This window comes from Drosophila biarmipes, chromosome 4 (assembly GCF_025231255.1).
Source record: "Drosophila biarmipes strain raj3 chromosome 4, RU_DBia_V1.1, whole genome shotgun sequence".
In the NCBI taxonomy this organism is placed as follows: Eukaryota; Metazoa; Arthropoda; class Insecta; order Diptera; family Drosophilidae; genus Drosophila; species Drosophila biarmipes.
The window spans coordinates 1,217,615-1,242,316 of record NC_066614.1 but is presented as its reverse complement, the minus strand read 5'-3'; the positions used below and the strand labels follow the sequence as shown (position 1 = coordinate 1,242,316).

At 37.1% G+C, this 24,702-nt stretch overlaps 1 protein-coding gene across 3 annotated transcripts in view; it reads left to right on the top strand.

Moving 5' to 3' along the window:
• The first annotated feature begins 1,942 nt into the window (after window positions 1–1,942).
• LOC108036010 (transcription factor Sox-5) overlaps window positions 1,943–24,702 on the top strand; it is a 63,370-nt gene continuing 40,610 nt past the window's right edge. Inside the window, exons 1-2 of one of the 3 annotated variants that reach the window (XM_017111922.3) lie at window positions 1,943–3,029; window positions 14,346–14,430. Coding sequence is in view for 1 of the 3 variants with exons in the window: in XM_017111921.3 (XP_016967410.1) it covers window positions 2,989–3,029 (41 nt within the window). In the remaining 2 variants the exon portion in view is untranslated. Of the gene's footprint in view, window positions 3,030–13,047; window positions 13,066–14,345; window positions 14,431–24,702 lie in introns of those variants that run through there. The other 2 variants (XM_050886850.1, XM_017111921.3) reach the window with 2 other exon arrangements.

The following is a 24,702-nucleotide window of genomic DNA, read 5'->3' as shown; positions in this document are numbered from 1 at the left end:
TAGAGACTGTTTTTACTTTTTTGGCTGAAACATAGTGTACTTATCGAACTTTTGCCACGCCTACTCTATCGCGTATAACGCTTAGGTATCGGTAGGGTTGGCAATGCTTCGGGCAGCCTGGGATCAAATAGACAAGTTTATTATATAATCTGTTACTTAGTAGTCTTAAACCCTTTTTGAAATGCTTCCCTCTACCTGTTAGATACCGTTTTACTCTACGAGTAAATTTAGTTATTTCAAAAATTACCATGAATTTGGGTATTTTTTAGGTCATTGAAAAGGTTTCTGTCTCGGCTGATGTTCCTATCTCCCATCCGGCCCATGTCTCGGCTTATCTAGCAGCAACGGTTTCCGTCTGGGCTGATGTGTTCTTGCTGTTTCCACTTTCTATAATGTTGCAAACCATATATTTCGGTTATATGTTTACAAACGTAGTAATAGACAATAACAGCACCTCTTCGAAAATCACAAGCCAAGACAACGACCGTATCAATACTTCGAAAGCTGATACACTAACCTTGTAAGAATGTAAATAATATCGAAGCGAATTAAATGAGGTTCTGGCGGTACTGGCTGATATCAGTAAACTAAAACCTAGAAAGTGTCACATTTCAATTTACGGCCGTACTTCTATGTTGACCGAAAACAAATTGTATCGGTTTTTGTATTGTTCTATGGCAGCTACATATGTACATATATGATAAGGGCATCCAATTATACTCCCGAGACAGAAATATATATCCGAAAAACACCAAGGTTATATCTTTTATGAAAAATATTCCTTTATCGTTCTTATAAGGCCTACAGAATATAGTCGTTCGACCCGGCTCGTTCCGACTTACATATGTGCTACCTGCAATAGAGATAAGGCTTTTGGCAAGGTTTCATCCCGATAGCGCTACAACTGAGACCCAAGTTGGCATATAAAAGGACTCACGGACAGACAGACGCCTCGTCCACTGATAATGATAAATATTATAATATACGTGCATATATTCTTTGTGGGGTCAGAAACGCCTCCTTTACTATGCTGTCGTTTTCTGACTGAAGTCTTCGATTCTCTGCATATAAAAATGTAATCCAAAGTGGGTGTTTCAGTGCATATATGCGATACTAAGAAAGTATTACATACGGGAGACAGCAAAATTTGTTTTGTGTGTCCCCGAATTGTGAACGAAAAGCTTTCTGTTTGCACTTTTGAAGCACTTCAAATGCAAATGTTATAACAGTCGATCGCTTTGATGGCTTCTTACTTCGCCTTTTACTGATGTTCGGGTAAAGGGTACATAAAAAGAAGGGTGCGTTGATTTTGAGCAAGTTGTTCCTTAATTATTTTTACTCCGATGGAACGACCTTCAAAGGTGCATATGCAATGCGGTTTCCGAAATTCCTGCCTTCGTTGCTCATAGTTTCAAGTCAATTTTTGCGCAAAGATCTGAAATGCAGATTTGACGAGACCACCAATACACTTTCTGTTCAGTGGATTTCCTTTTCTTAGTTTTCCCTCAATTCGATCAACAACCTATCAGCTTCTTTACTGCCCCTGTCATCAATGCAGTGTAGGGCGAGGAAGTCCCCAGCCCGCTCTCCATCGAGGAGACACAACTGTTTGAGTTCGCAATGCAGCGGCTGCCAAACTGGGTATGCGCGTGAGTGTCAAACTGTGAGCGAGGCGCGGGGCGCGGGGCGTGGGCGGTCTGAAAAATGCGCGGCGATTGGATAACCCGCCGCCAAATCGTTGGCCGCTGCCCATGAACGTGCCTCTCTGGGAACAGGCGAAGAGAACCCTCCCTCAAGCTAAGAGAGCGAGTGCTACGCAGCAGCGCGCTTCTTGGAGAGCGCGGAGCGGAAGCTGTAGCTCGCCTCACTCCCTTGCACGTACGGGGCTTACGTCGGCTACGTTGGTTCGTGCTGGCTCTTACGTCGCGAGCCATCGCGGGAAACCGACGACTTCCACGCTGAAGCATTCGCGGCGGAGCAGAACAACCGACTGTTCGAGGCGCTCAGAGCGCACCAGTTGCGCACCGTGAACATCGTACCATCGCTACGCAGTGGTGATTCGAAACGCGCCGTTTAGCCGACTCATTTTCTGGTGCACTGTGGCCTGGGTCACATTCCACGAGCGCGCGCCGATCCCGAGGCCCCGTGCCAACCCTATGCTGCATGGCTTCCCACGCCTGTGGCCAGGACGATGTTTGTCCTGCGCCCGCCAGGTGCTGATGGCGAAGAACTGCCCAAGCTGTTCTCCTGCAAGCACGGGCCCAATGCATGCGCCTTTCGCTGTGCGGTGTGTTTGTGTTTTCGTGTAACTACAACTGACCTCGGAACAATGTCCGTCAGGCCCCAGGCACCTAGTGCACGCGTTTCCAGCCTCCGTTGGTCACTGGTTGTCTTCGGGTGACGGCACTTGCGTCGACAACCCTGAGCGGGGGACAGAGCACTGAAACCCAGACGCAACGCGGTGCAGGACCCCGATGTCGGTGCTCAAATGCCATTGAACTCCGCAAGCGGTTCCCGCAGAAAAACTGCAGGATCGGTTCCTCGAGCCGAGGGCGCAAAGCTCAGCGCTATGCCGCAATGAAGGCGCCTCGTAGAGCCACACTTGCAGTTAGAGTGCCGACTCCAAAGTGTTTATTGCAGGGGATGAGACGCACACAAGACTAAGTGTGAGCTGCCAATAGGTGGTTCGCCGACGAGTCGCAGATGCCAGAATATCTGTTGGCAGCCGGGTTGACTAGGGACACACTTGCGGTGCTCGAAGTTGAGCTGTAGATACGATACAGTGCCTGTGACGTGCTCCGGGGACATCCGAGCTGTGCCGTGAGCCGAGGTTCTCCGATGTGAAGCAGCCATGTAATGTGAATTTTGAAAAGTGCCATATGATAGTCTGTATATCATCTATAATAATTGTTCTATAAATATATCTAACATGCAAACGGCTTATAAAGCGGTCTTTCTTGCGCCTGGTCACAGGAGTACACCTCGGAGATGCGCAATCTCTCAGGCTCAACCGGGCTCTGCAAGGAAAGGTGAGTACAGTGTGTACCTACGCAGTGGCAGTATACGAACTCCCCATGACGGTCGTAAAATGTTTCCTCTTGCCACGTCGTTAGCTTCTCCCAACGCTCTGAGATCTCTGGCCCATGGCCCGGCCAGCCGTCCTGATTCATCGTAGTCTCTGGTGCCGGTTGCTGCAGCATACAAGCATTGGTCGCGACAGGTGCATTGCCACGCGAGAATGTCTTCGGGAAGGTGGCCGGGGGCCGGGGGCCAGGGGCCAGGGGCCAGGGGCTGTCTGCGATCAGAACTGGAATCGAAATTCGCTGCTCGCGCTGCTCGATGCTCGAGGAGGCGCGGCAAGGGAGGAGTATCTCATCAGTAGCTGGCTCAGAGGAGTTGGAGATCTTGTATGCGATGGCTCGCAGCGGACTGGTTTTTGAGTACGCATGTTCTTCTAAGTCCGTGCATGTATGTAGATTCGAGTGCAACCGCAACAATATTGCAGTACTTGCCCAAGTCTTTCCGTATGATTCGGCAGATCGCATGCACATACTCGCGTTCTTGCGTTCTTCCTTCGTCTGAAGGATACACCGAAACTGAGCTTCGATTGAGCTTGAATTGAGCTTTGGCCCACACCTTCTAGTGACTAGTTTCGCATCGGCCAAATCGGCGTATGTTATTGGCTTCGGATGTCATGCATACTCGGCCCTTTGAGCTACTGCTTTTGCTATCGTTGTGCGATTGTCTGCTGGGCTTGTTTACTGGTTGTGTCACCGTGGGACGCCATAAATTCTGGGGACTGTACAGGAAAGGTGCCGTGTGGCATCCGCAGCGCTTACAATAAGGTCCACGGCTACATCAAAGAGACAATCAATGGCAAAACAATGATACACGCCCGTGCCCCCACTACTACCCACCGTTGAAGCGTGTGGTGCCCTCGCGAAAGGAACACAAGCTAACACCGATCCAGGTTGTGCCTATCTTGAAGTGGACTTATACACGCGAATACATATTCCAGGGTAACAGTAGAGAGTACTTGTCCGGGTATACTAAGGTTTGCGGCCGACTTGTTGTCTCACAAATCAAATGTCGCATTCAGTTAGCTAAAAAAGCCTGCTTGTCCATTGTGCGGCTTGTGTCTTACAGTTTGTATAACCGTATGCGCTGAAGTATATGTTATCAACTGCGCCAGTATCTGCAATAGTCATTTATTTGCAGAAATGCAGCATGCACTTTTAAAAGATCCACAGCTCTTACCCATTTGCACGCACGATCATTAAGTTCATCTTGGGGAGTACGTACGGGGGCAACATGACAGGTTGTTTATCCAGTTCTGCCTGAGAGATCTGGCAAAACTGGCCCACAGAAAAAAATTAGCAGCAACGAACTAAACAGGAAAAAGGCTAGCTTTCGGGACCGAAGCTCGGAATACCCTAAGAGCAGATTTAAGAAACGATTTCCTAAAGTGCGTGTTTTAATATTCTCCCTCCTCTCTTCAGATTGTGGTTACCGTATTTTGATAATCGACATTCTATTTCCGTAATAGTTCAAAGTAAATTATTTAAAAGTAATTGATTGAAAGTAATGTCTATCCTAATGGGTATACCTCTACGAAAAGCATAGATCTTGCCAGTCTCTGTCTATTAAGAAATTGCAGCGAAAACATGTTTTGGGCTATATAGATAAAGTCCGAATCCGTAGCCATGCTGCAAATAGCGTCGATCCGCCGGGACGACATAAGACGACAGTCGACGGGAATGCAGCAGGGAAAACTAGTTGTATTGTCGACGCTAATGCTGTTGCTTTTTTTAGCCGATGCAACAAAAAAGGAACAAGACACTCGAAATAACAACAGGTGAATGCGAATCCAAGAAATCAATAAAAGTAAAACAAGAAACGTGTGCTAGGAGGCTCAGCTAGACGACAGAAGGCTGGTTTGCAAAATGAGCAAAGAAACCTGCGCAATCGCAATCAGGCCAGTTTTGGTGGTTTGAATCTGATAGTTGGGAAGAATCCGGACCAGAAACTTCGCTTCTATGCATTTCTAAGATGCACCCGAACCCAAATAAAGATGTAACTGTTAAATAAAGTTACAAAGATTTCTGTGACACCAAAGGAAAGAGCAATCAGTCTATTAGGACCTGGTATGATTTTACTTTCTTAAAAATGCCAAAATTCCCTAGCAGGATGGTAATAGTTCCGAACTACCACAACTTGAGGTATAATTTAAAGCTCGGAGGTACCAAAAAAGCCTATCCGTTTGAAATATTTGTCTCTGCTTTTTTTCGATGCACCCCTAGATTTCCCGATTCTGGCACGGACTAGCATAATCCTTCTTGTAGCAGTTTCAACATGTTACTTAGTAAACATATGCTATAAACGCTTCGCGTAAAGTAGTGCGGCTTATTGTAATGGTCTTACTTGACCAAAAAGGTATAATATCAACCAAGGTAAAATAATAAACAATTGAAAAAACAATAAGTAAAAAAAACAATAAATATAAAAATTTTATATTCCCAATATTATAAGATAATATGTCAAAAAACCCCAAAGCTATAATTTGTTTCTTATTATTTCCCACCAATTATCCGATCGTTCCTATGACAGCTGATATAGTCGTCCGATTTTGATAAAATTCAATACAAAATTCAGAACTAATTATAAAATGTTATTCAAAAACACCAAAGATATAATTTTTATTTCATGTTTTCCGACTATTTTCCGATCGTTGCTATGACAGCTATATGATATAGTCGTCCGATTTTGATAAAATTTAATTCGAAATTCAGAACTAATTTAAAAATGTTATGTCCAAGCTTAGAAGGTTATATGTTAAAAGCTTATAACCTCCTACGCTTGGAAATAACATTTTTATTTGGTTTTGAATTTCGAGTTAAATTTGATCAAAATCGGACGACTATATCATATAGCTGTCATAGGAACGATCGGATAATTAATGGGAAATAATGTGAAACAAATTATAGCTTTGGGGCTTTTTGACATATTGTCTTATAATAGGGAATATAAATTTTTATATTTTTAAGAATTTCGAATTCAATTTAATAAAATTATTGATTATTTTTTATAACTACAAGAGTATACAAACTTCGGCTTGCCGAAGTTAACTTCCTTTCTTGTTCAATATTATTTTACCACTAATTTTCCGATTGTTACTATGGGAACTATATGATAAAGTGGTCCGATTTGGATAAAATTTAATTCGAAATTCAAAACTAACTTAAAAATGTTATATCCAAGCTAAGAAAGGTGTATGTTAAAAAACACCAAAGATATAATTTTTTAAAATTTTTTTCCCGATAGTTCTTGTGGGAGCTATAAGATATAGTTGTCCGATCCGGCTGGTTCCGACTTATATACTACTTACAATAGAAAGAGGACTTTTGGGAACGTTTCAGCTCGATAGCTTTAAAACTGAGAGACCAGTTTGCGTAGAAACGGACGGACAGACGGACATGGCTAGATCGACTTATCTTGTGACGCTGATCAAGAATATATATACTTTATGGGATCGGAAACTTCTCCTTCACTGCGTTGCAAACTTCTGACTGAAATCATTATACCCTCTGCAAGGGTATAAAAAGAGTCTTTTTAGCTTCTTGCTTGGGAGTCTAGGTGTACGATACTTTGAGAATATAAACAAGAAATTTCAGACGATTTTTTAGGTTATTGTTGCTCACGTTACGTTAGATAACTATTGTTTGACCATTTTGAACTATTTGGTATTGCAATAACAAATTACACACATGCACACGTGGAAGTAAGTTTAATAGTTGCTTGGCTAGTTATTAGTAAACCAAGCCAAAATAAATACATATATGAACAGCCAATAAAGTATAATTTTTTATTGTTAATAAAATACTAGCGTTGGTCATTTTTACCAACCAATTTTTGTTATTGAGTGTAGGGAAACCGAAGAACATTAATCTATTGTCTTTATTTCGCCAATTAAAAATCATTTTGCCTCAAAAAAGCTAAACATTTTTCGTTTTGATAGCCTTTTTGTCCGTATAAACGCATAGATTTCGAAAACCGTAAAAAAAAAGTTTGTCTCGCCATGGAACTTTATTTCGTGAGAAATTTGAATCGTAGTAAAAGTGTAAATATGTTTAATGAAAAAAACGAAGTTTCTAACATTGATTATTTCTAATAAGAGCAAATATATATAAACTTAGGGTTTAAGTCAGGGCGTTTCATAATGTCACAAAAATTCTTAATAATACAAAACCCAAGACTAATATATAGTATTTTATATGTTTTTCCAAGAAAACAGAATTCACGCCAAGTTTGAGGATTTCTTTCCAGAAGCAACAGAACTTTTAAATATGTGGATATGGAAAGTTTAATCGAGGCTTAAGCTTAAAGGAAGTTCCCAAAATTCTTTAGAATAATTTAAATAGTTAACAATTTCATTTAATGACGAATTCTAATTTGGCAGTGGAAATTAATTTGGCATTAAAATTACGTCTATTAATGGGAAATTTATCTGTGCAAAGAAATATTTGAAAATTATTTTTGGCATAAAAGATTTAATTTAACGTTTACTTATATTTAAACCATAGTTATGTAACTATAAACTATTTTACAAAGCCGAGAAAGCCGATTAATGTAGTGCATTTTTGGTTTGTTCCGGATGATGTCAACCGTAAAATCTTTGGGTCCGTATCAAGAGTCAGGCGAATATTACAAACGAAAACAAAAAACTGTTTGTTTCTCCGACTAGAAGACCACTTCTCCATCCCTTCAGCGTTACAGGAACAGACGATGCTTTTGTTTCCAGTTTCTCAAGTCAAAACAATGCGGCAGCGAAACGGCTTTCTCTAAAAACAATTACATTTGTCTTAAATTGTATATGCAAAAATTGTGCGGACAGAAACGCGAGCTTCCCATTAAAAACTAAGTTACCTCGAAAACGTGTTTACTAGATAATCAGTGTGGACGGAAGTCCACGTAGTGACAAAGGATAGTATGCGAGGGCGGATACTGCATACACACGAATAAATGTTTCAATCTGTAATGGCCCGATCGTGGCAAGAGATACAGCATTCGAAAAGAATACTTTGGGAGAGTGAGCGGTAAATGCGTAAAATAAAATTTTTTGAATATTGGAGCTGTTGAGGCGGGCTGTGCCATTTTACTGCACTTTTTGGCTTCCTGCTGACAATACGTATTGAAACCAGATTTTTGGCAAGCCGTAGTTTGTATACCCTTGGTTATAAGAAATAAGCAACGTTAGTAACACCTTGTTGAACTGCTTAGGATTTTTGCTAGCTTCAGTGGTATTAAAAAACTCATTTCAGTATTTCTCTGACCGTTTCTTAGACAGCTATATGTTAGAGTCGTCCGATTTTTACTAAATCGCCAACTTTCGTAACACCCCGCTGAAACAGACTCTCTGATCTACGGGTTCATACAGACAGGCGGACATGGCTAGATCGACTCGGCTAATGATCCTGATCAAGAATATATATACTTACGGGGTCGGATCGCTTCATTCTACCTGCTTCTGGTTTCTGCATTCTTCCCGACGAACCTAGTATAAAGTTTTACTCTACTGGAAACGGGTGTAATAAGTAAATTCAATCAGCTGTTTCGGAGACCGCACCTCACACCAATGCGGCTGCTAGAGTCTATTCTAAAATAATATAAGCTTTATTCGTTTAGCTAAGTAAGGGGTATTCGATAGTCGAGACCCTCCACTACATTGTTGTTTCCTGTTTACTTTTACAAACGTCCGTAATACTGTTTCTTCTGCACAAGGCTGTAAAAAAATACAGACATCACGGACATCATCATACGGTCCCCCAAGAAAAGACAGAAACAAAACTTGAGTTTAAATCAACGACTCTGTGACCATTGCTGGTGCTGCTGCTGCAACTGAGGTTTAGCCCATCGCAAAATGATGTATTACCGGTATTCCAACGACTTAAAGAACCGGAGGGGACCAAACCACTTTTCGCTTTAGTCTCCGACTCAGTCTCAATCTACATGTGATCGTCACACGCATTCTAAAGCAGCACGACTGATAGTAGAACACATTGCACTCGGATCCGAATCCAAAGATTACCCTTTAGATAGATTTGTTATGCCCAGAAGCTTGGCAAACGGTTGCTTTACGTTTGTCGTTAAAACTTATAGGAGGCTAGAAAGGAGGCTAACATCGGCAAGCCGAAGTTTGTATACCCTTGCAGTTATAAGAAATAATCAACTTTAGTGGGTTCCTATGACAGCTATATGATATAGTCGCCCGATCTTATTAAAATTTAATTCGAATTTCAGAACTAATTAAAAAATGTTATTTCTAAGAAAGTTATATGTCAACAAGAAAAGAAGTTAGCTTCAACAAGCCGAGGTTTGTGTACCCTTGCAGTTATAAGAAATAATCAACTTAAGTAACATCATGTAAAATTTTTAAGGATTGTTGCTTAAAAAAAAATTATTTCATTTTATTTTTAGACAATTTTTTTGACTTCTATATGGTAGTGTAATCCGATTTTTATTAAATTGGTTTTTAAATTTAAAATGTTAAAAACATATATAATATAAATATATATTAAATTCTTAAAAATATAAAAAATTATATTCCCAATATTGTAAGATAATATGTGAAAAAGCCCCAAAGCTTTAATTTGTTTCATATTATTTCCCACCAATTATCCGATCGTTCCTATGACAGCTGATATAGTCGTCCGATTTTGATAAAATTCAATACAAAATTCAGAACTAATTATAAAATGTTATTCAAAAACACCAAAGATATAATTTTTATTTCATGTTTTCCGACTATTTTCCGATCGTTGCTATGACAGCTATATGATATAGTCGACCGATTTTAACAAAATTTAATTCGAAATTCAGAACTAAATAAAAAATGTTATTTTCAAGCTTATAAGGTTATATGTTAAAAAACACAAAAGATATAATTTTTATTTCATGTTTTCCTACTAATTTTCCGATCATTCCTGGCAGCTATATGACATATTCGTCCGATTTTGATAAAATTTAATTCGAAATTCAGAACTAATTTAAAAATGTTATATTCATGCTTAGAACGGAATATGTTAAAAAACACGAAAAATATAATGTTTTTTAAAATTTTTCCCCGATAGTTCCTATGGGAGCTATAAGATATAGTTGTCCGATCCAGCTGGTTCCGACTTATACACTACCTGCAATAGAAAGAAAACTTTTGTGAAAGTTTGCGTAGAAACGGACGGACAGACGGACGGACGGATTGACGGAGGGACATGGATTGATCGACTCGTCTAGTGACGCTGATCAAGAATATATATACTTTATGAAGTCGGAAACAGTTCTTCACTGCGTTGCAAACTTCTGACTGTAATCATTAAACCCTCTGCAAGTGTATAAAAAAGGTAGACAGGCTTAAGCAAAATGTGCGTTTCTGGGGATGGTACCCCGTTGAAAATAACTTTAGTTTTCATTTACAACATTTCAGCATTTTAGTATCTCAGCGTTGAGACGGACGAAAAGACAATTCTTAAAAATGTGTTAGCTTGTTGCCAGCTTATCTTAATTTAACTCTTCATCACTAAAATGTCATAAATTTGTTGTTCTTTCATTTTTTACCCCAGTAGGTGTTTTGAGCCCCTACCACACGATCACCCTACAAATACGCGCACGTTACAAATATACATAAGTGAGTGGATAGGCACATGCGGAGCAGATGTGCCTCAGATGTGCTTAATAAGCAGCATTACCTCACTGTCAATCGTTTAAAAATCATTTGTCGTTGTGAAAAATTCGATATGAAGTTTTTATACCCTTGGAGCTTTAATCATATAATCATAAAGATTTGTATATAGTATTCCAATAGTTCCTATGACAGCTATATAAAAAAGTCGTCCTACCTGTATATTAAGCAATAATAGAAACAAACTTCAGAAAGACGAAGTTTCTGTACCCTTGCAAGTCGTTCCCGTTGTAGGTCTAGAGCTTTCCGATTCATAGAAAACTAAAAACTAATTACAGAAATAATAGGATAACGTCATATTTTAATTAACTGCTGTATATGATTGCCTAAAATGAAATTCAACTGTCTTTTTATACCCTTGCAGAGGGTATAATGATTCCAGTCAGAAGTTTGCAACGCAGTGAAGGAGACGTTTCCGACCCCATAACGTATATATATTCTTGATCAGCGTCACAAGACGAGTTGAACTAGCCATGTCCGTCTGTCCGTCCGTTTCTACGCAAACTAGTCTCTAAGTTTTAAAGCTATCGGGCTGAAACATTCCCAAAAGTTTCTGCGCAAACTAGTCTTTTAGTTTTAAAGCTATCGGGCTGAAATTTTCCCAAAAGTCTTCTTTCTATTGCAGGTAGTATATAAGTCGGAACCAGCCGGATCAGACAACTATATCTTATAGCTCCCATAGGAACTATCGGGGAAAAAATTAAATAAAATTATATCTTTCGTGTTTTTAACATATACCTTTCTAAGCTTGGATATAACATTTTTAAATGAGTTCTCAATTTCGAATTACATTTTTTCAAAATCGGAGGACTATATCATTCAGTTGTCAAAGGAAGAATCGAGAAATTAGTGGGAAAATAATATATAAATAAATAAATAGTAAATAATAGTATAGTGTAATGTACGTAGGAATCATACTCATGATTCATGTAATGTTTTTGGACAGCGTAAGTTTATTTCAGCAGGGTGCCCTCTAAACGACCATACGTCCTCGATTATGATTATGATTATTTGATAGTCCATGACACCAACAATAGCGTTCTCACTTGCTCTTTTAAAAATTATTTTTGCTTTATTTTAGTTAGTATACAATGTATAGTATATAAATAAAGTATAATAAATCTGAATAAAGATGTCCAGCACTTCAACACCTTTCTTCCTCCACAATTACGCTGAATATGAACACCGCAGTGGGACTATAATAAGAGTCTCTGTCTTGGTCGCTTCTGTTGTTATGGCTGATTTAAAAAAAGCATGCATATTAAATTTATAGAATGTCCGAGTGCTCACATTTCATGAAATTTAATAGTAGTAAAAAAGATTTCCTTTTTACGGACACACCATATGGAGGGACGGCGTTAGGAATTACATTGAGAGTATGTTCAACCACAAACTGCACCCACAACATACGTCTGCCCACCCTTCTCTATTGGAGTCGAAAATGACCCATACTTATAACCAAGCAGGGGATGATAATAACCAGCTTCAAAATAAATATACTATTTACATTGAATTTCAATCTATGACGTCACTGACGATCTCCTATTGACGTGTTTTTATGATAAAATGCAAATTTTATTATTGTATTTTAGGGACCTAAAACACAATATACTATGAAAAAAAATGTTATTTACATTAGTTCTACCCTCTTTGAAAAAAATAGATAGTTTAACGAGAAAACAGGTATACACTGGGCGGCATAAGTACTTTGAAATAACAAAAGCCAAATATATTCATAATTTGAACTAACTTATTGTAAGCTTAAGCATCGAAGGAAAGGTAATTTAAATGCTTTTTGAATGATAGAATACTTTTCGTAACCCATTCACATTTATGTGATTTTTAATGATTTTTCAACGGCTCTAATGATTTTTGACCTTAAGTGAATAGTTATTAAGACTCCCTTACTTTTGACGTACAACACATGGCTGTAAAAAGTCACGTTTTAATGTTATTAATTAACAAAACTGGTCACATTTCCCAGTTCAAAAAAAAAATGCTGATATGAACTATTGTGACGAAAATGTATTAAAGGATCTACTATATACATAATTTTTCTTTGCTGAAACAAATTTGAGCTGCGTAAGAAGCTCTTCTAGTTGCAGAAATCTCAGCGTTCAGACGGACATGACTAGATCGACTCCTCTAGTGATCTTGATATACGCTTTGTTTTACCTGTTACAAACTTACCGCCTAATCAAAATCCGACAACTAAGCAAAGCATATTTAACAAAGCGTACAGAATGTAAAAAGTGTAGAAAGTGTATTTATTTTTAGATCGTATACTAAATTTTTGTGCCAAAAGTTGATATCACAACTTTTGTTTGTTAAAGGTGAGATCGCCACTATATTTTTTTATCTTGTTAAGTTTAATTTTTGTTTAATATCTGAAAATCTGATATCTGATTTCCCAAACTTCATAGAATTAAAGTTTTTTATGCGTAACTCAATTTTACCGTTTTTGAGGAATCAGAAAAAAACTAAAAAAAATATTAATAAAAAAACGTTGGCCCATAATTATTAAAAGTTCGTATTTAGACAAATCATGTTTTCAAAATAACGAGCCTGTAGCTTTAGTAGTTCAAAAGTTACGGGGATACAACATTTAGCTATTTATGTGTTGCTGTTTCTCGCCAAATTAGCTAGTTTTTCATAAGGTCGAACTAATATCTCCTTTATTGAGCTGTTTAACATCGTCTAGAATTTTCAGTTCTCTAAAATAATGTTTTGGGACAAACTGACAAAAAGGTAACATAAATTTTTTATTTTTTGTCAGTTGAGGTCTCGTGTGATGCGTATTTAAATTTTGACAGCTCTTTCCCTCAAACCAATTGATTTTCCTTAAGCCTTGGTTTGCAATTTTTTAAGTTTTTAAATACCTTTCGATTACTGTATCAGTGGTAACATTGTAGATTTTAATTTCTTCGTGTATTTATAGTACTCGCCATCGCACATCCTCGTGGTCCGTTTTGGCACTACGAGGATTTACGTCTACATTAATACCTCTTTACTCCAAGGTTAAAGTCTGTAAATAGTTAAAATGTAACAACTTTTAAAAGTCTTTGACATACATACTTGTTTTAGCTAAAGTGTCTGCAAAATGTAAGCTAAATCAAACTTTTTAGTGTAGGGTTTTCCGGATTTATTGGGCGTAGGAAACTTATACTTAATTCAGAGCAAAAACCCCTTCAGAGCAAAAACCCCTTCGAATGAGCCAAAAACTTTGCAACCCTGATTTGTGGAAGATATTAACATTTATTTATTTATTTATATTTTTTCTATTTATTGGGTGCCATTTATAGAGCGTCATAGAAAAAGTTAAGTATTTTTTAGTTTGCCATATTTTGCAAATCCTCAAGATATTAATACAAATTTAATGTTCAAAATTCAATGTTCAATGATATCATATAAAGCGTAATTTCTTATGTGTATATAACATATGAAATTACACTTCAAACTGTTTTTTAAAAGTGCTTTTATTGGGACCAAATTAACATTGTCATTACTTTTAATGACATATTTTATAAGAGTTTAAATATTATTTACGATTTGTACAAGTTATATAAATATTATATGACTTAACACTATACTCACTGTTCATTTTTCGTTACAGAAATGACATATGAAAAGAGCTTAGTAGATGCTAAATATTTAGAAAAAATATCGTTACAATGATTGGGCAGCAATAAAAGAAGTGGGTAAGTTTTAAAAACTTCTACAAAATTACCCATGCAGTCAGTGAGTGTTGTTGCTGTAAAAAATATAGAAAGTGTATTTACCTTGTAGATTTTCGTCACAAAAGTTGGTATACAAATTTTTTTTCGTTACTATTTTTTTACCTTCTTAAGAGGTGTTTTTGTTTGGTATCAGAAGTTTTTGTTTTAAATATAAATCATATAATCCTTATATTTTCACAAAATTCGTAAAATCAAGTTATTAGTGCGGAACTATATATAAGAACTTAAACGATTTCCCAAAAAAGATTATGGATACAAATGTTGATTATTCCTTATACCTGCAAGGGTATTCAAACTTCGGCTTGCCAAAGTTGTTTATATTTGGTTCAACTCAATATGTGTGCATTTGTTCAGTTTTTATACCCGTTACTCGTAGAGCAAAAGGGTATACTAGACTCGTCGGAAAGTATGTAACAGGTAGAAGGAAGCGTTTCCGACCCCATAAAGTATATATATTCCTGATCAGGATCACTAGCCGTCGCATGCAGATTCCAGGGCTTCCTGTGCAGCTCAAGTTTGTTTTAGCGGGGTGCCACGTCCAATGAAATGTGTTTGTCTCATCAATAATTATCGATTCACCAAAAAAAAGTGCCACGCCCACTCTAAAGCCCACAAATGGCCAAAACGCTTAAGTCTGTCTGTTTTATGTAGTAACTAATATTTATGGGTGTTAATACGTAAAGTAGGCAATTGACTGAGGACTACATTACTCTTAGATATATAAGTACACTTTAACAATCGATTTTTTTGTTGTATAGGCACAAGCTTATTATATGAGTTTGACCTGTATTCGAACACAATCGAACAACCTTAGCCCTATTTCTCTTATAAAAGTAGCTTAGCTGACTGAAAATCAGTATGGTATTAGCAAAACTTCATCCCCTTTTAGAGTCTTTGGCTATAATGGGGAGAATACGGCAAGGAAACCAACCAGAATAATAAGCCACAAAACGTCATTGCATGTACGTGATGACCAAGAAAAGTTGACAAAATAAGTACATCGCAGATGATGAACCAGACATTGACGGTTTCGGAAAACATAGTAATCAGCAGGGTGAGTCAATAACATCGGGACTAAGCCCAATGGGGTGCGACAAGTGTAATAATCACAAAAGGACTTGGGGGCGGTAACGTGGCCTGACCCTGGTTTGAACATTAAAATATTGTTGACCTTGCTTTGAAAACTTTTGGGGTGTATGAGTTCTAACGTGCGTGATATTTGACTCATTTATGTATTTTTAATAGGTACTAGTTGTCTAAATGGGCGGCCCCCAAACTTACGTGAAGAAATTTTTTTGTCGGTTTTTCTGTAAAAATGTATTTTGGATAAGTTTCAAATAAGAAAACAATTCACATCCGAAGAAAATATTAATGAGCATTTGATTGCAAGGACATATTTCAAGACATATATTTTAATTCCCGTTATTTGTAGACTAAAGGTTATATTGTATTTGAAAAAGGAAGCCTCTCCAATCCCACAAAGTATATATATTCCTGATCAGCATCAAGTCGAGTCCATCCAGCCATGCCCGTATGTCTGTGTAGACGCTGTGCTAGATGGAGCTAGATGGCTTATATTTCAGATTTTTCCTTAGTTTCGGAACCAGCTCAGGTTTGTTACGCGAACGTGCCACGCCCACTGTAACTCCCAAAAGCCGACCAAAGCGGTGGGCTAAGAATTGCTTAATAAAATTCATTGCTTTTGTCAAAACCTATTGATTGACCTAATCAATGTTGCCAAGTTGTTGTCCACAAACGCTGAGATTTTGGAAACGGTAAAGGATAAAGAAAAAGGATTATAGATTTTAATTCCTTAGCTTGGTACGCAGCGCAAGTTGCACTCGAACGCCCACAACGCTAAAATCTGTCTGCCCCAACATAACCATATTCTGATAACAGGCAGGTTAACTTTTACGATCTTTATTTCCGCATGTACATCTCCATCTAACGGTTATCTAATTTTTAAGTAAACAAGAAAGGTAATTTTCAAATGGCAAATAGTTTCAATATTTTAAAATCTGTTGCAATAAAATAATACACAATTCGAAATTCTTAAAAAATGAAAACTTATATTCCCAATATTATAAGATAATATGTCAAAAACCCGCAAAAGCTATAATTTGTTTCATATTATTATCCCACCAATTCCGATCGTTCCTATGAAAGTTATATGATATAGTCGACCGATTTTAATAAAATTTAATTCAAAATTCATAACAAATAAGACATTGTTCTTTCCAAGCTTAGAAGGTTCTATGTCAAAAAGCACCATAGCTATAATTTGTTTCATATTATTTTCCCACTAATTTTCCGATCGTTCGATTTTGAAAAAATTTAATTTTAAATTCAAAACCATTAAAAAATGCTATTTCCAAGCGTAGGAGGTTATATGTTAAAAAACATCAAAGATATACTTTTTTTTATTAATTTTTTCCCCGATAGTTCCTATGGGAGCTGTAAGATATAGTTGTTCGATTCGGCTGCTTCCGTCTTATATACTATCTGCAACAGAAAGAAGACTTTTAGGAAAGTTTCAGCCCGACATCTTTACAGCTGAGAGACTAGTTTGCGTAGAATCAGACGGACAGACGGACATGGTTAGATCGACTCTCCCAGTGATGCTCCCCAAGATTATGATGCTGCAAGGGTATAATAAAAAGAAAGTACAAAGAAGCACATATACAGCTATAAGAAATAGTAAATTATTTGCATTTGTGTTTCCCCGTCGCACAATTTAATTTCATGTACGTTTGTAGGCTAGGTTATAGAGTATCCGCCACCGATCGACACTTGCATGTTACTAACTTATGGCAAGTCAGAGCTAACGGGAATAAAAAGAGCGCTGTATGTCCTTAAGTATATGTGTACGAAAGGAAATTTTCGAGTCTCTCTAAGGGATGGCTGGTGCTAGATAGAAATGCACAAACATAAGCAGGCATAAATAATACATAAATCTGTCGGCGGATGGAAGTCTGGACTGCCGGATAAACGGAGCAGAAAATGTAGTCCTTTGTAAGCTATGCGCGGTCCAGTCAGCCTTTTGTTTGCGGCTTTTTGACCAAACAAGTGCACCATCAACAAACAAACAATAAACACACAAAGCGCATTCAGTAACAAAACAGCCCTAAACACAAAGGCAAAGCTCCCTTTGAACTGCGAGTTGTAAGAGCCCTGATCCGTTCACATTCCTAGGTAGACGGAAAGGATCTGACAACTGTTGACGATTTTCTAGTTAACTCTGTGTTACATATGTAAATAGGGTTATATACACATGTACCACAAGACCCAGCTGCACATTTTTTGCGTCTTAAAGAGGTGGATTACAAAGAGGTGGCAGCGCTGGTAAATCATATATTGTTTCTAGCAGTTTTAGTTGTCAAAACCAAAGGGGCTGGTAGCTTGTTTTTGGGACCTTTTTATGGAATTAATTAGTTGTGGTGCTCGTTTCATCTTGTGTAAATATATCTTCAAAGAGATTTCAGATCTTATGAAACGTTTTTACCTTATAGACTATTTAATTCTTTTACTCAGTTAGTACAAAAGTACACTTTACCTCACTTTTTCTAAAATAAGGCTTTTTAGACCTGAAAACTAAATTTATTATGTTATTGTACAACTTTATTTCACTTATTTAATGTTGAAATAATAGATTTTAGTATTTAAGTTAAGACTTATAAATGTAATAAAAATAAAAGTACTACTTAACTTTTTAAACCCGTTACTCGTAGAATTTTGTTCAGGATCACTAGCCGAGTAGATCATGTCCGTCCGTCGGTCTGTCCGAGTGAGGCTGAAATCTCGGAAACTATAAGAGATAGAGGTGTGAGACTTGGCAGGCAGATTTCTGGGCTTCATGCGCACCCCACATAGCATATAGGTGGCGCGGTAGGTGGCGCGGTAGGTGGCGCTTTACAACATCGCTTTGGTGCTTGTACATTTCCAGTTCTTTCTTGCTCCTAACTAACGGGTATCTCATAGACAAGGCACTCGACTATATCGTTTTTTCTTGTTATTTTGTTAAGATTTTGGAATTAAATTTAATAAAAATCGGACGACTCTAACATATAGCTGTCAAAGAAATGATCAGAGAAGTAATGAAATAAATATTTTTTTAATATACCTGAAACTGGCAACAATCCTTAAAAATTTAGCACGGTGTTACTAGCGTTGATTATTTCTTATGACTGCAAGGTTCTTGTTTTTTTTTAACATTGAACTATTTTGTGCATATCCATACCTTATTTCATGGTATTGAAATCATTCAGGTTGTTATTGATGACGTTTGGTAAAGTAAATAAAAAACGATGTTTGAAACAAAAATCAAACAAAAGCATCTATTATTAACAAGGTAAAAATCTAGGGACGATTGCACTGCCAAGTTATTTTTACCTCACTAAGCGTGTGTTTTGGTTTGATATTCGTTTTGACGAATTTTTTAGGCCTACTTTATTTTTATAGCAATACCGCATTTTTAAAAACCAATTGCATGAATCTTGGACTTCTTAAGAAGTCCACCAAGAATAATTGTTTCGTGCTTATTGGGGTATAGGCTGACAATTACATGCTAGTCCAGCCAATTACCACAATAAAGAAAATAATAAAAAGTAACATTCAAATTACATTTTCCAAATTTGCAAGACTTCCAAGAGAGATAATCCTAACACTTTAAGAAGTAAGGTTTCTAATATTCATTTATATATGCCAATATTGGTAAACAACATTAAAACTATAACAAAGTATTGAGCCCTAAGCCATTCATAACAAGGGGGCTTTCTTCAAAATACAACAAGGAAGTAAATTTTGTCATCATAAATCTGCATACTGCATCCACAATGTATATTTGGTATTATACGCACGGAAGATCCACACAGCTTCTGTCCCACGCACTAGACCCAGCATTGCCATCCCCACCACCAACAAATGATTGTTTTCCCTATTCGCTTTGAACTGAACATTTTATTTATAATGATGACTTCCGCTCACTGCGACTCCATCCGCACGAGGCGTAGTGCTGCTGCGCCGTATCCCTTTATACGAGTACATGGAAACTCACACACTTATGTGGATGTGTATTCTCATACACTTGTAGACACAAATATTGACTTGCACACTTACAAATAGCTTCCGCAAATTTACTTCAATGGATTGGTTTCTTTCGAGATAGTCCTAAAGCTGGTTCTTGCTCTCATATTAAAGTTTCAATAGTTATAGACACCTACATAGACGAAAACGACTATAGGCTAACAAGGTTGTATCCTCTATGAAGGTTGTACATTCGTATGCCCAAATACTCATGCGACGCAAAGGGCTAGCAGCAGGAACCGAAAATAACTAACGAATAAATAACAAATTAGTTTCGGCACGCGCGTAAGTTACATCCCGAGTGGATGGCGGATGTTGTTGGGAAGCGACAAGCCCGTTTCTCAAAAAGTTAAGACATCGCTACTATTTGTGAATGAATGTACGAAATGCCAGCGCTCCATTTGATCCGCAGCTTGGACGTTTTGTTCAAAGCCTAGAATCTATTTAGTTTTAAATTGTTACCCATGACACCCACAAATGTGAACGTTTAAATTACTCCACTAAAAAGAAATTTTCATATGGAAATTGGTTGTTCTGATAAAATTAAAAAAGAATTACTGAAACCAAATAATGTTTGCGTACAAGAGAAATTACTTTAGCTTCAGCGGTATCTTTTTTGCATTTTATGAAAAGTTAACAAGGAAGAACGACGTTTGTGCCGGCGTTTTTAAATGCCCGTTTCGGAAAAATACTATACTTCTCGCTTCAAAGGAAAGTTTATTTGGCTGCGTGTCGAATGAGAAAATTGTAAAATGGGTATCTATTGGGTCAAATTACAAAAGTTTTTTTTGACAGCATCGACCGATTACATTTTTTGAATTGTATTCCAATTTCTCAAGAGCGGAAGTTAATATGTAGGAAAGCACAGCAGCTAAATTTCCGCGGTGTCCGGTACGGCTTCTTCCGACTTTTGTACTACCTGCAATAGAAATAAGGATGAAACCATCCCGAACTTCGTAGAAACGGAAAGACGGACATGGCTTGATCAAATAAACACTCTTTATGGGGTCGGAAACGTCTCTTTTCCCTCTGCAAGGGTATAACACGGTAAATCTCTGTAGTGGATGTTCCTAGCCCCTATTAAAAATAACGTTATCTCCCTGACATACTTGCAATATTTGAGTCAAATCAAACACTTTCACACAACTTCAGTATACTTATGTTGGTAGGATATAATAAACCCTTTCTGAATTTTTGAATAAATCGATTTGCTGTTTCTTTTTAGTTGTTTCTCATTACTTTAGGCCAACTGTGTCCGATTTAGCTAAGTAGGCACGTGGTTGGTTGTTGTGGGTTCCAAGGTGCACACAATAAATATTATTTTCCCCCTCTTTCAATCGCCACAAACACACCCAAAGGGCATAAAAAACATCCTGGTGCAATAATGAATTTTCAATTGAGGTCCTAAGCTTCTCATGACATGTGGCCTTCTCTACTGCTTGTGGCGGTCATTGTTTACGAGCGGTGGTAGTAGCCCTAATGCGGCTGCTCCAGCACGTGCTGGCATTAAAAATGAATATAGCTCGAAAGGGCCAAATGGAGAAGTCCACAAGTGAGTTCTGCAGACGTTTTTAAAAGACCGTTTTCCACTTTGCAAATTAAAGAAACGCAAAGAATTTTGATCAGAACACGCTTACCAAAAATACTGGGTATTTAAAAAAAAATAGGTAAATCGGATGTAGGTAGGAAAAATTAGGAACTTAGTATGCATTTTTAGCAGTGCAGAGCACTTACGATCAAGAATGACCAAGAAAGGAAAAGGTGGAGGAGTGGGCAAGATTCCTGGGCTTCCTGCGCAGCTCATGCTTATTTCAGCAGGGTGCCACGCCCACTCTTACGCCCACAATCCGCATAGAACTGTTGCGCATACAGTTTTTTAAATTAAATGTACGAGTATTTGTCTTATCAACTATTGATTGATTGAAAAAAAATTTGACTCAAAAAGTCAGTTTGCCACGCCCACTCCAACGCCCACAAAACAGGCATGTGTGTGTAAATTGTTGCAGTCCGAGCTGCGCGGCTAACTTATTCTACTAAATGGACGGCAGTACACGTAGTGGCGAAGTGGCGCAAGAAGCGAGCGAAGACAAGTACTATATATAGCCGCAGAATTGAAAATCTGATATTATGGTCCGATCGTAAGGATACACCAATCGTAAGGTTAAGGTATCATCAAAAAGTAAGAAGTTTGCAACCAAGGCTTCAGATATAAAAGCGGTAAATGTGAAAATTTAAAAAATTGGATCTGCTGGATACGGTGAGGATTTATGCCCCCGGTTTTCAGGCTATTTTTATTCTTACTGAGAGTACGCGACATGACATCTCATTTGTTGAAATCCGATGTTCCGTTCCGTTCCCTTTTTATACCCTTGCAGAGGGTATAATGATTTCAGTCAGAAGTTTGCAACGCAGTGAAGGAGTCGTTTCCGACCCCATAAAGTATATATATTCTTGATCAGCGTCACAAGAAGAGTCGACCTAGCCATGTCCGTCCGTCTGTCCGTCCGTTTCTACGCAAACTTGTCTCTCAGTTTTGAAGCTATCGGGCTGAAACTTTCCCAAAAGTCTTCTTTCTATTGCAGGTAGTATATAAGTCGGAACCAGCCGGATCGGACAACTATATCTTATAGCTCCCATAGGAACAATCGGGGAAAAAATTAAAAAAAATTATATCTTTCGTGTTTTTTAATATAAACCTTTCTAAGCTTGGATATAACATTTTTAAATTAGTTCTGAATTTCGAGTTAAATTTTATATAAAATCGGACGACTCTATATTGACTATTTTTCTCAAAATTGAATCAAACGATTTCTTTTAAATTTTTAGCCCTTGAGATTACTCAACTTTTGATATGCGAAAAAAAGCAACCCATTTCTCTTCATGCTCAAAACTATACAACAGTAATTTGATAAGAAACATGGAAGAACGCTATAGTCGGGTGCAACGACTATCAGATACCCGTTAGTCAGCTTAAGGGAGCGAAAGGGAATGGAGATATATAAGCAGCAAAGCGATATTTTAGGGCGCCACCTAATGGCTATTTCAGTATGTTATGTGGGCAGCAGACAGATTTAAACCGTTTGTGGGCGTTTCTATCATAGAAACTGTAGGTGCTACAGATTTTCCCGGATTGTGGGTTAAAGTGGGCGTGGCACCCCGCTGAAAGATTAAATCTTGAAAGTGCCTCTTCTTTACTTGTGAGTATTGGACAGTCAACTTAATATTTAATGTATAATTGGTTTCCAATTAATTATTAATTTTGCTAATAATAATAACATTTTACAGCAGTTGAAACTGTGAAAAATTACCTTTGCACACAAAAAGAACGTATTGGATTAAATTTAAAAAATGTTGCTTCAAAAATTGCTATAACTGAAGGATATTAAAAAAAATATTGTAGTCCTCACATTTTTGTGTAAAATTAAATTGGTAGTTCTAAAAAGTTAAAACATTCTTTATCCTACAGTAAAAGAAAATACGATCATCTACATAGCAATTTTTTTTAAAGTAATTATTTAATTTTTTTCTGTGACCGCTTCTTGGGCAGCTATATGTTAGAGTCGTCCGACCTTTATTAAATTTAATTCGAAGAAAAATGATATTCCGAGCACCGAAGCTATAATTCGTTTCATATTATTTTCCCACCAATTTTCAGATTATACTTATGGGAGCTGTAAGGTATAATTGACTGGCTAAATCGACACGTCTAGGGATGCTGATCAAGATTATACATATATGGTTTATGGGGTCGGAAACCTGTCCTTCACTGCGTTGCAAACTTCTGACTGAAATTATAATACCCTCTGCAAAGGTATAATGAATCAACAAAAATGTATTTATTTTATTGCATAAAGTGAGGAACCAAATTTTAGTTCATATTTTTATACCTGCAGTTGATTGCCCATACTACAAATGAGTGAAAGGCATATGTGAAATCACAATTGACTTCAAACAATTTTCATTTGGGTTGTCACGCATGCAAAAACAGACATGCCATAAAACCATCTATGCCGAGCGTCACGCGTTTTGTAATAGCACGGTATTATTATTTTTTTGTTTGGCAATGAAGAACCTTTAATAATGTACTGACTTTGTGCGCATGTACGAAAGGTTGCCAGTCATTCCCTCTCTCCCGACCACTTTAAACCAAATTGTTTTTCTGTTGTGCAGGTAATTAGATTAGATTGCCAATTCAAATAGGAAGTTTGTCCAAATTGGTAATCCTAAGAGGATAATTACGTACATTGTGGATTGCCACATAACAGGAAGGTGAAGATTAGATGTAAGCCAATGAATATTTATACCATTGCATAACATTTTTTAATTAGTTCTGAATTTTTAATTCAATTTTATCAAAATTGGACGATTATATCATATAGCTGTCATAGAAACGATCGGAAAATTAGTTGGAAAATATGAACAAATTAGATCTTCGGTGCTTTTTAACATATAACCTTCTAAGCTTGGAAATAAAATTTTTTAATGTTTAAAGAATTTCGAACTCAATGCAATAAAAATCGGTCTGAAAAAAGAATGAAATAATTTATTTTTAACATCACTAAAATCAACAAAAATCCTAAAAAAAAGTTTCACATGTTGTTGCTGCAAAGGTATACAAACTTCGGCTTCCCGAAGTTAACTTTCTTTCTTGTTTTTAGATAAAATTATAATGGTTTATCAACTATTGTAACTACTAAAATTTTAGTCGAAGGCCTTGTAGCTATCACAACACCCCTAATATGTTAGTATTAGTTTTGTAAACCAAGGGATTTTATACGGTGACCTTGAAAAACACATATACAAGCCGAACGGATTCCGCAAAGAAATTTTAATATACTTCAATTTCACGACTTTGGGTAAAATTGACTAATGATTTGATTGGTGACTAAAACAAAAATTCTGATATAAAAAAAAAAAAAAACATTACATTACATTTCATGTAGATTTTCGTTTGATTCTCTTATTTTTTGTATTTTAGTTATTTCTTATTACAAAAAGTGTATAGAACTCTGAGACTACATACACATTTTATGAACGGTGTCAACAAAACTAGCTTACAAAATAACATCTTGAATCCAAGAATGTTGATGGTAATTCCTGATATAGTTGGACCCCTATATCACAAAAAAGAAGTCAAATCTCTAACCCAAT